This window comes from Ptychodera flava, chromosome 13 (assembly GCF_041260155.1).
Source record: "Ptychodera flava strain L36383 chromosome 13, AS_Pfla_20210202, whole genome shotgun sequence".
Classification (NCBI taxonomy): domain Eukaryota; kingdom Metazoa; phylum Hemichordata; class Enteropneusta; family Ptychoderidae; genus Ptychodera; species Ptychodera flava.
Window position 1 is genome coordinate 32,399,722 of NC_091940.1, and position 14,630 is coordinate 32,414,351.

The window sequence follows — 14,630 nt, forward strand, 5'->3', positions numbered from 1 at the left end:
TCTGAAGTTTTTACCTTCATCATCTACCCTGTCAAACAAACACAAAATATCTGGGTCTTTGTGTTGTTCTGCAATGAGATTTGATCTAGAAAATGTCTGACTTTGGTCAGCAGAAGTTTTACTGGAAGTTTCAAATCCACGAGGGATAACGGACTGATCTTGTCAAACACCTGACTGAGAAAGGTGTCATTTAAGTCAACATCTGTGACATTATTTTTGAGAGTATTTTGATTCTCAGAATTTTTCTTTGACATGGCTCGAGTAATAGCACATGATGGAAATAATCAGGTATCTCTTGTTCAATTGACTCTGGATCCTGATCTAAACTAGGATTATCAGTCACAAGTGGATTAGTAATGACCTTGTCCCCAGCAAGGTCGTTTCCAAGAAGAAGGTGAATCCCTTCAAAAGCAAAAAAGGCCTAATACCTAAAGCCACAGGTCCAGAAACAAAGTCCGAAGACAAATAGACATTATGGAGAGGAACAGGAATGTAGTCATTACAATCTACCCCCTTAATAAGAACTTTAGAACCTGAAATGACTTTTCAGAAAACGGCAGGGTATCTGCCAACAAAAGAGACTGGGAAGCCCCGGTATCTCTTAAAATTTTGACAGGGGTAGCGGAAGAGAAATCACTAGAAAGTGATATAAAACCATTATGAATAAATGGCTCGAAAATACCCATAATGCTATCTTGAGAAGAATTGACCTTGACCTCATTAATTGGGGATAAGAGGGATTTAACCTCAGAAAATGTGTTGCACACATTATTAGACTCTAATTGAGTTGATGAAGAAATAAAGCCGGTGGGCTTAGATCCACTTTGACCACTTTGACCTTCACGTTTTCTTTTCAATTTGAAACAATCTGACATTAAATGGCCGTCTTTCTTACAATAATTACAAGAAAGTGTACCAAACTGTTTGTCAGAAGGAGATTGAGACTTGGGATCTGATGATGTGGGAGTGTTACTTGAACTCTGTGAACTGTTGTCATTTGATTTTCTACTGTCCTTTGAAAAATTCTGGATGAAAAGGAGGAGTTAAATTTACCTGCATTGTTTCTGTATGAAAAGGACTGGGATGGTTTGCTGAGAAATGAAGATTTGTGTGTCAATGAATAATCATCGGCCAAACGTGCAGCAACCTCCGATGTGTCTGCCTTTTGTTCATTGATAAACGTCTTGATGTCACTCCGGATGCACCTTTTAAATTCCTCAATCAAAACAAGCTGTCGTAATCTGTCATAATTCTGACTGACCTTTTCAGAAGAACACCAACGATCAAACAGTTGTTCTTTTGTTCGAGCAAATTCAAGTTTGATCTTTCACCTCACAATCCCTAAATTTCTGACGGTAAGCTTCAGGCACCAACTCATAGCCCTTGAGAATTAATTCCTTCACAGAATCATAATTTGAAGCCTGCTCTACTGACAACTGAATGTAAATTTCTCTGGCTTTACCCACCAAAGCACTCTGCAAAAGCATAGACCAGGACTCCTTAGGCCAATTCAGACTCTGAGCAATTTTCTCAAAATGAAGGAAATATTTATCAACATCCTTTTCTTGGAAAGGGGGAACTAACCTGAAATGCTTAGTGATGTCAAACTTGTCTGAAGGGAAGAATTTTCCTGACTGTCCAATCTCTAAACGTTTTATTTCTACCTGTAATCCCTGTTCTTATAATCGCAATTCTTTTCTCTCTGTCTTTCTTCCATTTCTAATCTTTCCTGCCTTTCCTTTCTTTCTGTCTTTCTTCCATTTGTAATTTTTCCTTTTCTAATTCAATTTCTTAAGCTCCAAATCTGCCTGTCTCTCTTTTTCCATTTGTAATTCTTTCTCTCTCATTTGTAATTCTAGTTTCTTGATCTCCAAATTTGTCTGCATTTCTAATTCTAATTTTCTGAGTTCAGAGGTAGACTCGGGCTCATAATCTTTCAGGGTGGATTCCTCAAATTGGCCTAAATCAACTAAATGTTTTGCAATATGGTACTGAATTTCCCTCTTGCGCATAGATCTTTTGACATCTACTTTAAGGAAATTGGCCAGTGCAATGAGGTCGTCTTTTCTGAGGGAATCAAATGTGTCCTGATCAAGGTCATCCATTTCCTCTGGTTTAAATTCCGCCATGATTAAATTTCGCTGAGTTCACAGTATACAGTAGTTTTGAAAAGGCTGTCAAAATGTTGTCAAACGGCTCAAAATATTCGTATCCCGGACGAGCCCCCAATTTGTTACGTGCAGAGAAAACGAACAAAAGGGTGAACTCAGCAGTTTCCGTTTAAACAAAATTTATTACGAAAATAAAACTAATTGCTAAGTCAGGGATAGAGTACAAGCTTTAAAAGTGTACAGACTACTTATCTCAGCTGGGACGGCAAAGCTCCAGTCTCAGAGTTGTAACAGTCAGTCTGATGAATGAACAGTCCTTTGGCTTGCAGGCTTGAAGTTGCACAAAGTCCACAGTATAAATCCAGCGTTGGCAGTGAAGGTCTTGAAAAGTCTTGAGAATGACTACTGCTGGAGTTTAGTAACACACAAGAGACACGATCCCAAAAGTCTGACTGCAAGCCTGCTGTCCCAGTATTTATACTCATGTGTTTACATAAGCATATAAGAACAATCTAGAACTTTTATTGACATGCTAATTACTGTTCTAAAATTATCTCTCTTACACAACTAATTAAATTTCTAGAACATTCAAAACATGACTAATTGAATTCAAGGTTGTGAGGTCATTAAGGGCAGTGACCTTGAGAATGTTCTAGACTAATTGAACTCGGGTAATGATGAGTGTGGGGTAAATGACCTACATAACACTAGCTAAAAGATTTGTAGAATTTGGTTTTAGCTATGACTGCAATTTTCAATGTAAACTTTGGGGTATGGGGTAAGTTTTGGTCATATATCATGAATACTATACAAGAAATTGCATCTTCAATATGTTATTTTAAAGAAATTATCTTTCTAATGATACCTAACAAGTTAGGTTATATTCAAAAACAAGCTCAGCAGATGACTTATAGGAAGACAGGTTTAACAAAAATGCATGCAAATCTGCAACACTGTGATTTTGCGGTACCCTTCAAAATATGACTGTTACAGCTGTAGAGTCCAAATATTTTTTCTGTTAAAAGTCTATTTCATATTTCTGACATGTCCCTGTACCAAATAAAACAGATTTCATACAAAGCATTGCATTTTTTATTATGCCTAGCTAAAAAATTGGTAGAATTTGAGATTTACTGTAATTTGCAATGTTAAGTATGGGGTAAGTTTTGGTCATATTTCACAAAAACTGTAACAGATATGGCATAGTACAATATATCATCTTAACGAAGATAAATTTCCTTTCTAATGATACCAAACAAGTGAGGTTATGTTAAAAAATAGTGTAAATGACACTGTCCTCCAATTTTACAGAAATACTAAGTACTAGTACACACATGACATTGCATTCTTACAGGTTGATTACTAAGAAAATTCCATTGCAAGTCCAAATTAATCTTATACCCCAGCAATATGATTGGAGGGCGCTGTCTGACGCGTACACACGTCTGTATTATCGGTCCTGAAAATATTGCTAAAATTTCCTCAAACATCGACTAAACTTGTTTGGAAAGTTAGTCTGTGTTTTACTTTATAAACAAGGTAACCAGTTTTGTCAAGCTTGGAGTAATAATGACTTCTAACCAGGAGAAAAGACCGCGACCAAGTTCCACCGGTTCTGAATCTGGAGAGAGCAGCGTGGTAGCATCGAACAATAGAGATGACATCTTTGCATTGCTGCAGGAGTTACGTAATGGTCAACATGGTATACGGCAATCTCTAGACAGCAAGATAGACAGATTGAAAAACGACCTAACATCAGTGATTGATTCCAAGATGAAGGATTTGAAAGATGAATTTACCATGGAAATATCAAGATTGGAAGGTAAATTGTATGAATTGGAACATAAGCTCCGAAACACGCCTTGTGCGAAATATGGAAATTTGCAAAATGGTGACCCAACTGACGTTGCCGACATTACCGTCATTGCCACGGGTATTCCCTATGAAGAAAACGAGAGAGTTGAAGAGAAAGTAGATTCATTGCTGCAAGAACTAGGTGAAGAAGTGACCAATGTAGTGAAAGTAGTACAGGTTGTTCGTTTACGAAGTCATCGTCCGAATACACCAGGACTAGTCAAAATTGCCTTGGAAAATGTGGAACAAAAGAAGAAAGTGTTACAGGCGAAGCAACGTCTCCGTGATAGTCAATCGTTCAGCCGGGTCTATCTTAGGTCGAGTAAATCTCACACAGAGAGACTTATTGAGCTGAACGCACGTACAATCCTGAGTGAAATTCCAAATGGAAAAGATTATCGTATCACAGCGAATGGCAGAATCGTGAGAAAGACGGCTCGTAACCCTAATCAAGATCCTGGTTTAACACAGAGAACCATTCAACATGAGTAGGACACCCAACCCAATGGTATTAGGATTGCCCATCTTAATGTTGGTGGGTGGACAAACTTGAATGAAGATTTGAGAAGACAAATATTGACATCTATTGAAGCGGACATAATAAGTATCAATGAAACTCATCTACACCGAAATGAAACAATTAGTATGGAGAATTTCCACTGGATTGGTTATAACAGACAATTTATGCACGTTAATTCACGTAGGAATTTTGGTGGAGTGGGTATTTTTGTAAAGCGTTCCCTCTATGATGATTATTATATATCAATTATTGATAGGGATTATGAGGGAATTCTTGGAGTCCGCTTTAACAATAAGATATCAGATTATTCATTTATTGTGTTTTCCTGTTACTTACCACCTGAAAATTCACCCTGGGGCAGAGATTCTTGTAGTTATTTCAGTCACTTGCTCTGTCAGCTGTATGCGTACGATAATGAGGTAGACACTGTATTCATTTGTGGAGATTTGAATGCCCGCCTTGGTAATTTAAATGATAATATCACTGGTCTAGATGATATTCCTGACCGACAAATTATTGATCATAGTGTCAACCAACATGGCCGAGACTTCTGCGATTTTTTACAAGAAGCAAAGTTTTGTACTTTGAATGGAAGATTTAATCTTCAACATGATAATTTTACTTCTATTTCCAGTAGAGGAACTGCTGTAGTCGATTATATATGCGTACCACATGATTGTCTCAAGTTCTGTACTAATTTCCATGTTTCCACCATGCAGTCAATAGCTGATACACATGGGTTACAACATCTATTACATGATAGATGTAAATTGCCAGACCATTCCTTGCTTTATGTTGATTTCTGTGACTGCCCAGGTGTTGTTTCATCAGCTGACCAATCTCACAGTTCCGTCCCTAATAACCGTACAGGAACAAAACGAAGGTACCGTCTGAATGATATTCCAACAAACTTTTTGTCTTCAAATATTGCCAGGGATGCCATATTAAATATTGTCAGAAAAATTGAAAATTGTAGAGAGTCGCAACAAGAGATTGACAACATTTATCAGAATGTCTGTGAATGCATCATGGATGAAATGAACTCTACCTTACAACACTTTGATTGCTCAAAACGAACACGTCAAAAATATCGCCCACGTAAACCGTACTGGAATAATGAGCTTACTAATTTGTGGAAAGATATGAAAGAAAAAGAGAAAGATTTTGTTCGGTTCAGAGGACGGGGTGGCAGGAAACGTGAGTTGCATTCAATATTCAAACACGCCAGGTTAATTTTTGATAAGAAATTACGCCATTCTGAAAGGATGTACAAAAAGAATATTATAAATGATATTGAATCCAGTTGCATAGAAAATCCACGTCGGTTTTGGGACAATTTGAAAAGGCTTGGGGCTATTAACAACAAATCGATACCAATGGAAGTTTACGATGACACTGGTAATATTATTTGTAGTGATACCGATGTGCTTAATACTTGGCATCGTGAATTTTCTGCATTGTATCGTAATTCAGAGAATGTAAATTTTGACTCTGCTTTCTATGATAGGATGATTTTTCATAAAACCTTCTTGGAAAGGAATTTTGAAGATCCGTTGTATCAGTGTAATGCATTCTTAAATCGGAATTTCACAATTGAAGAGGTTAGAAAAGTTGTCTTGAAAGCAAAATCAGGCAAAGCTGTTGGTTCAGATAAAATTCCATATGAGGTTTTGAAGAATGACAATGGAATTTCAGTGCTTCACCACCTATTTCAGTTGTGTTTTGAGAATAGAAACTGGAAGATATAGGGGAGAAGCTGTTGACAATAGAATCTGTATTTTTTGTAATCATGCTGTAGAAAATGAGACGCACTTTCTTTTCCATTGTAATCTATATGACGATTTGAGGAAATGTATTTAAATTCAAATACTGATTATCAAACTTTGACATCAGATACTGAGAAATGTAAATTTTTGATGTCTAGAAACGTTAGGGGAATATCAAAGTTTATTGAACATGCATTTACAAGGAGAAAAGAGCGTTTATATGTGAATGTTTGAAAGCGTATTGTTTTCCGCTTACAATGCCCTCGTGACCTATATTTTGAATTGTCTTAAAAGTGACATATAAGCCCATTGGGCTGGGAGGTGTTAACCTTATGCTGAATTGTATTCTTTTTGAACCAATGATATCTCATGTCACTATAATAAACTTAACTAACTTAACTAACTATGAAATGCTCCGTCTCATAATGACTTTTACATATCTGACAGAAAACAACCCTAGGATCAAGACTATCATGTTTTACAGCAATCCAACAAATACTTTGGAAGAAAATGATTTTCTGACAAAAAATGGGAAAAATTGCCCTAAAAATACAAATATAAAAATTTCACCATAATTTGAACAAATCTGATAAAGCCAACCCTAGGATCATATATACAAGTTTTCAAGGTAATGGGATGAGTGCTTCCAGAAAAGAAGATTTTTTTACAAAAAAAACCGGGAAAATCGCCCAAAAAATACAACTTTCAAAATTTCACCACAATTTGAAGAAATGTAACTTAAGTCACTATAAAGAGCCTGCATACCAAGTTTCAACCAAATCTGGCCAGTGGCTACAGGGTTTTAGCAATTTGCAGGATTTTTCCTTTCTTCCCCTTCATTTGCATATTTTTGACTTTGACATGTTTATTTCAACAAATTCACATCTCCACCCCTGGGTGCACCTGTCCACCAAATACTAAGATGGTAGGTGCTGCGATTTAGGAGTTTTTAATGTGGACGGACATACATCCGCACATACTAACTAACATACATACATACATACAGACAGACAGACAGACAGACAGACAGACAAACAGATAGACATGCATACATTTAGTTTTACAGCTTTTAACCTCCAACAGCCGACCAACTTGTCAATATCAGCTTGTTCAACTTGATACTACTGCTTATAATAATATAAACGAGAGTTAATTACATTCTAATTAAAGTAAACAAGACTTGCTTATCAAGATTTCTAATAAAAAACAGCATATCTGTCAGGTCATAGAGAATCTTCAGCTGGATATCTTTATCAGTATTTTCATCCTAGTAATCAAGCACATTTTAACTTTCAAATTAACATTGCAAGTAAGTTCTGTTGAATAAGTTGAGCCTGTAGGTACTCAGAGAAAGCACACAGAAGAGACAAATGTTTGCAACTTAAGAAGTTCAAGGTCATCAAACGCATTATAAGGAATCATGTAACACTTTCTTTGCACTGTTTACACAGATTGCATAATTGCTATAAATAGCACATGAGGAATCTTACAGCCCAGCTTTACCATAAAAACCCTATCACTTTACCACTCTTTTAATTGACCACTCTATTTTTTTCCTCAAAAAGTAATTTTATTTTATCCTTACCAAGTCAACCATAAATGGAAATTGGAACTTTCTCTATCTCTATTTATTTGACCAACCTATCATGACAAACTATTATGAGCAATTTCTTTTAGATAACATACAGAGCACAATATATGACGGTTCAGAATATGTCAAAGTTGGGATTCAGGAAAGTTGCCTTTACATGTTTTAATCCTCCAAGATGGTAAGCATTTCACTATGAACTGTCAAAAAAGTTGAACTTTCTAAAAATTGTACACAAAATTATTTTGGCTTTGTTGATTTCCTAATTAATTCAATTATTTAAAATCATATTATTATTTTTTTCTGGGTAAATTGATAGAGTTTATACAGTACAAGAGTTACATACAATGTAAGTCAAATTCAGTTAAATATCAATTACTGTCTAACATTGCATCATTCCTATAAATAGCACCTCAGCCTGGAACAGCACAATCATAATCTGCTCATTCACACAGGCAGTACTTGACTTTGAATGAATGACCTACTACATTTCACCTGTGTACCAAATTTGAAAGCATGGCAAAAAGTACCACAAAATTTGCAAATTTCAGCTTGAGTTCACAGAGTCATCTTCAGGTCACTCCTAGGAACTTGCACACCCAATTAGAAAGTAATGGCATACAGTTTCAAAGAAGATTTTTAAAACCAAAAATGGCAAAAACTGCCAAAAAATACAAATATGCAAATTTTGCCACAATTTTGATGAATTCTATTTTAAGTTATCACAAGGCACCTGCACGCCAAATTTTAAAGCGATCCGACCATTGGTTTAAGAGAAAAAGATTTTTTACTAAAATGGCAAAAAAGAAAGAAAAAAATTCATTAAAAATAGAAAGCATCAAATATTGACATCAAATCTATATGTTTAAATGAGTTGGGCCTAAGGTACCTAAAACCCAAATATGACAATGATCAGATGAGTAGTTCCTGAGTTATTGATTTTTGACCATTTTCGCCGGTTTTTCTACCTCATTTGCATATCTATGAGACTAAAAAGTTCATTTTAACAACGGCACATCTACACCATATATGGCATCACTACACAAAAAATCAGCTTAATACGTGCAGCGGTTCATGAGTTTTTGCATTGGACAGACAGACATCCCTCCATACATACATATACGGTGGCCCAAAACTACCTGTTCTCCGCATTCAAAGTCTGCGTCGCATTCAATTGTTTTTCTCTCACATATGTCTCCGCATTCAAAGTCTGCGTCGCAATCAAATGTTTTTCTCTCACATATGTCTCCGCATTCAAAGTCTGCGTCGCAATCAAATGTTTTTCTCTCACATGTCTCCGCATTCAAAGTCTGCGTCGCAATCAAATGTTTTTCTCTCACATGTCTCCGCATTCAAAGTCTGCGTCGCATTCAATTGTTTTTCTCTCACATATGTCTCCGCATTCAAAGTCTGCGTCGCATTCAATTGTTTCTCTCTCACATATGTGTCCGCATTCAAAGTCTGCGTCGCAGTCAATTGTTTCTCTCCTAGATGGGCCACAGGCGGCCCAAACACTATTAATAAGCTTATTATTGAGTTTTTCTCAGTTTTCTCTATCAGTTCTTCTCCCTTTCTTCACGCTCTGACTGATCGTAGGAAATAAAAAGAAATTACTTTATAGCCTAACCTAGCCTCTTGACTCTTTATTTATTTTACACCCCATTACAAGGACGTTTATCTCTCATATACACACATCTTGTAATTAATTAGTCAACATGACTAATTATGCTAATCCGTGGACTTATCAGGGATTTTATAGGTTAGTCAACATCGCGAAAGATAGGAAAGGTTACTAAAACTCCTTTTTCATTTACATCTCTATCTTTCCAATGTTGACCAACCCTTGATAAGTCCACGGATTAGCATAATTAGTTGTGTTGACTAATTAATTACAAGATGTGTATATGAGAGATAAACATCCTTGTAATGGGGTGTAAAATAAATAAAGAGTCAAGAGGCTAGGTGAGGCTATATAGTCATTTATTTTATTTACTACGATCAGTCAGAGCATGAAGAAAAGGAGAGGGACTGATAGTGACACAGAAAACTGAGAAAAACTCAATAATAAGCTTTATTAACAGTGATTAGGCCGCCTGTGGATGGTCGTCGCGGTCAATGATTTTGTCACCAACACATGAAGGCGTTGGCAAGTTTTGGTGAGCGTGACTCGGCCTCGCTCCATGACCCATGATTGCATCCGGAAAAAGTATCACTCCTTTAGTGTTCGTGATCGCGAAAAGCTCATTTTTGAAGGTAAGTGACAAAGTAATTTATTGTATTGTAAGCTTATGGGTTAATGATCTAGCCAAGGGGGTACGCTGCTCACCAGTATGGGCGCATCATAATGGGTCCCACATGAGCGTCCGAATGTAAAACGGCAGCCCGTCCCACAACTGCCAATACATCCAGGGCTAGACGGTGGCTAGATCATTAACCCCCATAAGCTTACAATACAATGAATAACTTTGTCACTTACTTCGAAATCAATGAGCTTTTTGCGATCACGAACAATGAAAGAGTGATACTTTTTCCGGATGCAATCATGGGTCATGGAGCGAGGGTCACGCTCACAAAAACTTGCCAGCGCCCTCATGTGTTGGTGACAAAATCACTGACTGCGACGCCCATCTAGGAGAGAAACATTGAATGCGACGCAGACTTTGAATGCGGACACATATGTGAGAGAAAAACATTGATTGCGACGCAGACTTTGAATGCGGAGACATATGTGAGAGAGAAAACATTGGATTGCGACGCAGACTTTGAATGCGGAGACATATGTGAGAGAAAAACATTGGATTGCGACGCAGACTTTGAATGCGGAGACATATGTGAGAGAAAACATTTGATTGCGGCGCAGACTTTGAATGCGGAGACATATGTGAGAGAAAAACATTTGATTGCGACGCAGACTTTGAATGCGGAGACATATGTGAGAGAAAAACATTTGATTGCGACGCAGACTTTGAATGCGGAGACATATGTGAGAGAAAACATTTGATTGCGACGCAGACTTTGAATGCGGAGACATATGTGAGAGAAAACATTTGATTGCGACGCAGACTTTGAATGCGGAGACATATGTGAGAGAAAAACAATTGATTGCGACGCAGACTTTGAATGCGGAGACATATGTGAGAAAAAAACATTTGATTGCGACGCAGACTTTGAATGCGGAGACATAAGCTTATGTGAGAGAAAAACATTTGATTGCGACGCAGACTTTGAATGCGGAGACATATGTGAGAGAAAAACAATTGAATGCGACGCAGACTTTGAATGCGGAGACATATGTGAGAGAAAAACAATTGAATGCGACGCAGACTTTGAGTGCGGAGAACAGGTAGTTTTGGGCCACCGTATACATACATACAGACAGACATCTCACGTACAGACTTTATTCAACCATATAACCTCGCAATTGCCATTTATGTATGGCAAATGGGAGGTAAAATAAGCTCGGCACATGACTTATAAGAAGACAGATTTGACGAAAATGCATTTGGGTTGGAAAATGGTGATTTTGCGGTACCCTTCAAAACATGACCATAACAGCTATTGCGTCCCTATATTTTTCTGTTAAAATTCCATTTCGTATTCTAGGGACCCCAAGGCTTCTGAAAAATACAGGTTTGTTATCCTGTGGGGGTGCACGTAGACCCCCTCTAGCCCACGGCTATATGCATATCATTGTAACCTTATCTGTCTGGATGGGAAAATATGAATGTGCGCATGATGCCTCTCTATTTCGGCCCAATGCTGTGTCGCTCGCTTTGCACTGGATTTGGTCTAAATATATTGTGAATGTCGTTCACGTCTGCTGTCTTCTGTTTTGTTTGCTCTTCATTGTCCGTAACTGTTCTTCTCTTGTCAAGCGAATCACTTTTAGGGCACTTTATTCGCCAACACATTCTCACAAAGGTTAAGAGTCACGCCCATCCTCGGGCATTTAAAGCTTACATTTTGTGAAGTGACTATGATTTGACTGTGTAGGTAATTATGCACAAGTCCCTTGCTGATCGTGTCGCTTTTGCAACCCAGCCGTGCGTATGATGGCTGTGTGGTCACGGCTTAATACGGCCTGTTGGTGGGAGGCCGGAGAACGCCGGGTACACACAGAATCGTACGCAGGGCTAAACACAACCCAGCTCTGCGTGGCACAACCGTGTACTCTCAGTGAACACGAAATAACACCGACAAGTAGGACTACATACAAACACAACTTGTGCCAATCTCTATCCATGTTAAAAGTGGGCGACATAACAGGCGATTGAGTCCACTGCCTCCTATGTTCCGTTACGCGGAACCATGACGGAACAGAGTGCAAGTATGAACGTCTGTACACTTACTTTTACCGGCACGCTTTGACAGCCAATACACGGTACCGCTGCCGATTCCACCGCAGCCGACAACGATGTGTTCGAAGTACTGAGGTGTGCTGGAGCTCGCCATCATGTAAACTGCAGCTTCTTAGAAAATGACTTCTGCGCTCTCCGCGACCAAATGTCATGAGAGCTGCAGATTATTTAGCAGTGCACTTCGGGTCATGACACGCACTTTGTTGTGTAACGCCCTTTGTGACCTCGAAGAGTCCCTCACGTGGCCAAGGCATGTGACAGCTGGTTCAGGGTTTAGGTCTAACTATTGGCAGTCTCCTGCGGTGAGGAGGGAGGTTTTTTGTGCAACGGTTTACCTTTTTTGATTTGATTAATTTTGACTGTGATATTTCAAATGAAGAGTTCAACTCCACACAATCTGACTGCTTTATAGGCCTATTACCGACAAGTTCTTATCTCCTCTCCAACTTGTGTATACACCACTATAATTGCTCCGAAAACATTGCCAACTTGCTAATCCGCTGTCCGTATCAGCGGATTAATTGATTAAGTCAACACCACAGCCGTCCCACACGTCCCACACGTAATATTTTACTACGTGTGTGACGGCTGTGGTGTTGACTCAATCAATTAATCCGCTGATACGGACAGCGGATTAGCAAGTTGGCAATGTTTTCGGAGCAAATATAGTGGTGTATACACAAGTTGCAGAGGAGATAAGGACTTGTCGGTTATATATAAAGCAGTCAGGCGGTGTGGAGTTGAACTCTTTATTTGAAATATTACAGTCAAAATTAATAAAATCAAAGAAGGTAAACCTTTGCACAAAAACCCCCTCCCTCCCACCCAGGGGACTGATTCCTTTCCCCCGTTGTTTAACGCGAAGGAGAAAGCGCCAAATCTATTATTAAAAACTGGAATGAGAACAGTAGAGAACGGGACGTTTCAAGATGAAATCTTGTTTAATCTTGAGAATCGATCAAAGAATGACGGAAATTTCCATGTGATGATTATTGTATAATTAACGATGATAATTTTGTAGTTGTGTAGAACTAAGTTTAGGAAAGTATATCATAACTTTGTAGACAATGTACATAATGCACTATACAGAGAATTCGAAACTTGGAACGCCTAGTTTGCCATCTGTAATACAGTGATGCTACAACCAGAATCTTCGTGCGTCAGCTGCAGTTAATGAAGTGAAAGCATTACGATCCAGACTGGTACCTCAACTCGTATTCGCAAAACTACGAGCGCAACAGTTACAGTACGGGTCACTCACGTGTAACACCACATGTTATTCTGATTTCAAACTTTATGCACAGGCGGCCCAGTCGTTATTGATGTTATTGAGTTTTTCTCACTGTTTTCTCTATCAGTTCCTCTCCTTTTATTCATGCACTGACTGATCGGAGTAAATAAAATAAATGATTATACAACCTAACCTAGCCTCTGTGACTCTTTATTTATTTTACACCCCATTACAAGGACATTTATCTCTCACATACACATCTTGTAATTAATTAGTCAACACAACTAATTATGCTAATCCGTGGACTTATCAGGGATTTTATGGGTTGGTCAACATTGCAAAAGATAGGAAAAGTTACTAAAAGTTACTTTTTCATTTACATCTCTGAGCAGTTTATGAGAAGATTTCAGTGGATATACGCACGGTATCCTCACTTTTTCGCATGGGGCTGCGATTTTATGTCTTGGCAAACTTTTTATCGCAATGTCATCTTTATCTTGTTCATACAGTCCCAGCTGGTGGTTAATAATAATGTATACACACACCTAAATTAGTACATTCTCATAAACTTATTTCAGATAACGCTAAAAGATACAGCTAGTAGGGCTTTAAACTGATTTTGACAAACATTGACAATGGGTTATCTGACACTTAGCAGTAATGCATTTGTAAGCAACTTGAAAATAAACAGATACAAGTATACATCCATGCATTCTCAGGTTTATGTTTGTGTATTTCCACTAACTTATTCAGACCATATATCGTACGGAGCAGATTAATTATCAGCTTATCTGTAAAAGCTGAGCCATATATAATTAAACGCAGTGGGCGGCAGCTCTAGACACTACTGTCGACACAGTCTAGTACTGTCTCAGGGTATGGCAACACATTTTTACAGCTTTCCTTGAAGCAAATTTTCCCTGCCCACGGTCAGAAATTTTTCCTTATAAATGGCACGCAACAATTTTTCCCTCAAGAAACCACCAGATCTCCCACGAAATCAAATGGTCCACCCTTAAGCAGCATTTAACCAAAATAAGGGATGTAAATCCGTGGCACAATTCGGCCAACCAATAAAGCAATTTGCATTTTCAAAAAAAAGAAAATCGAAATTGAGTTAATTTTCAATTTTCAAATGGTTTTATCATCTTGATTATTAACTTTTAGGCCTATTTCTAAATTCAAAATCTTTAGGCTGAGAT

General features: G+C 38.0%; 1 protein-coding gene across 1 annotated transcript in view; it reads right to left on the reverse strand.

Moving 5' to 3' along the window:
- LOC139148190 (monomeric sarcosine oxidase-like) overlaps window positions 1–12,402 on the reverse strand; it is a 28,648-nt gene extending 16,246 nt beyond the window's left edge. The window contains exon 1 of the mRNA XM_070719500.1: window positions 12,189–12,402. Within this exon, the coding sequence (XP_070575601.1) occupies window positions 12,189–12,294 (106 nt within the window). The 5' untranslated portion in view covers window positions 12,295–12,402. The remainder of the gene's footprint in view (window positions 1–12,188) is intronic.
- Window positions 12,403–14,630: the final 2,228 nt, after the last annotated feature.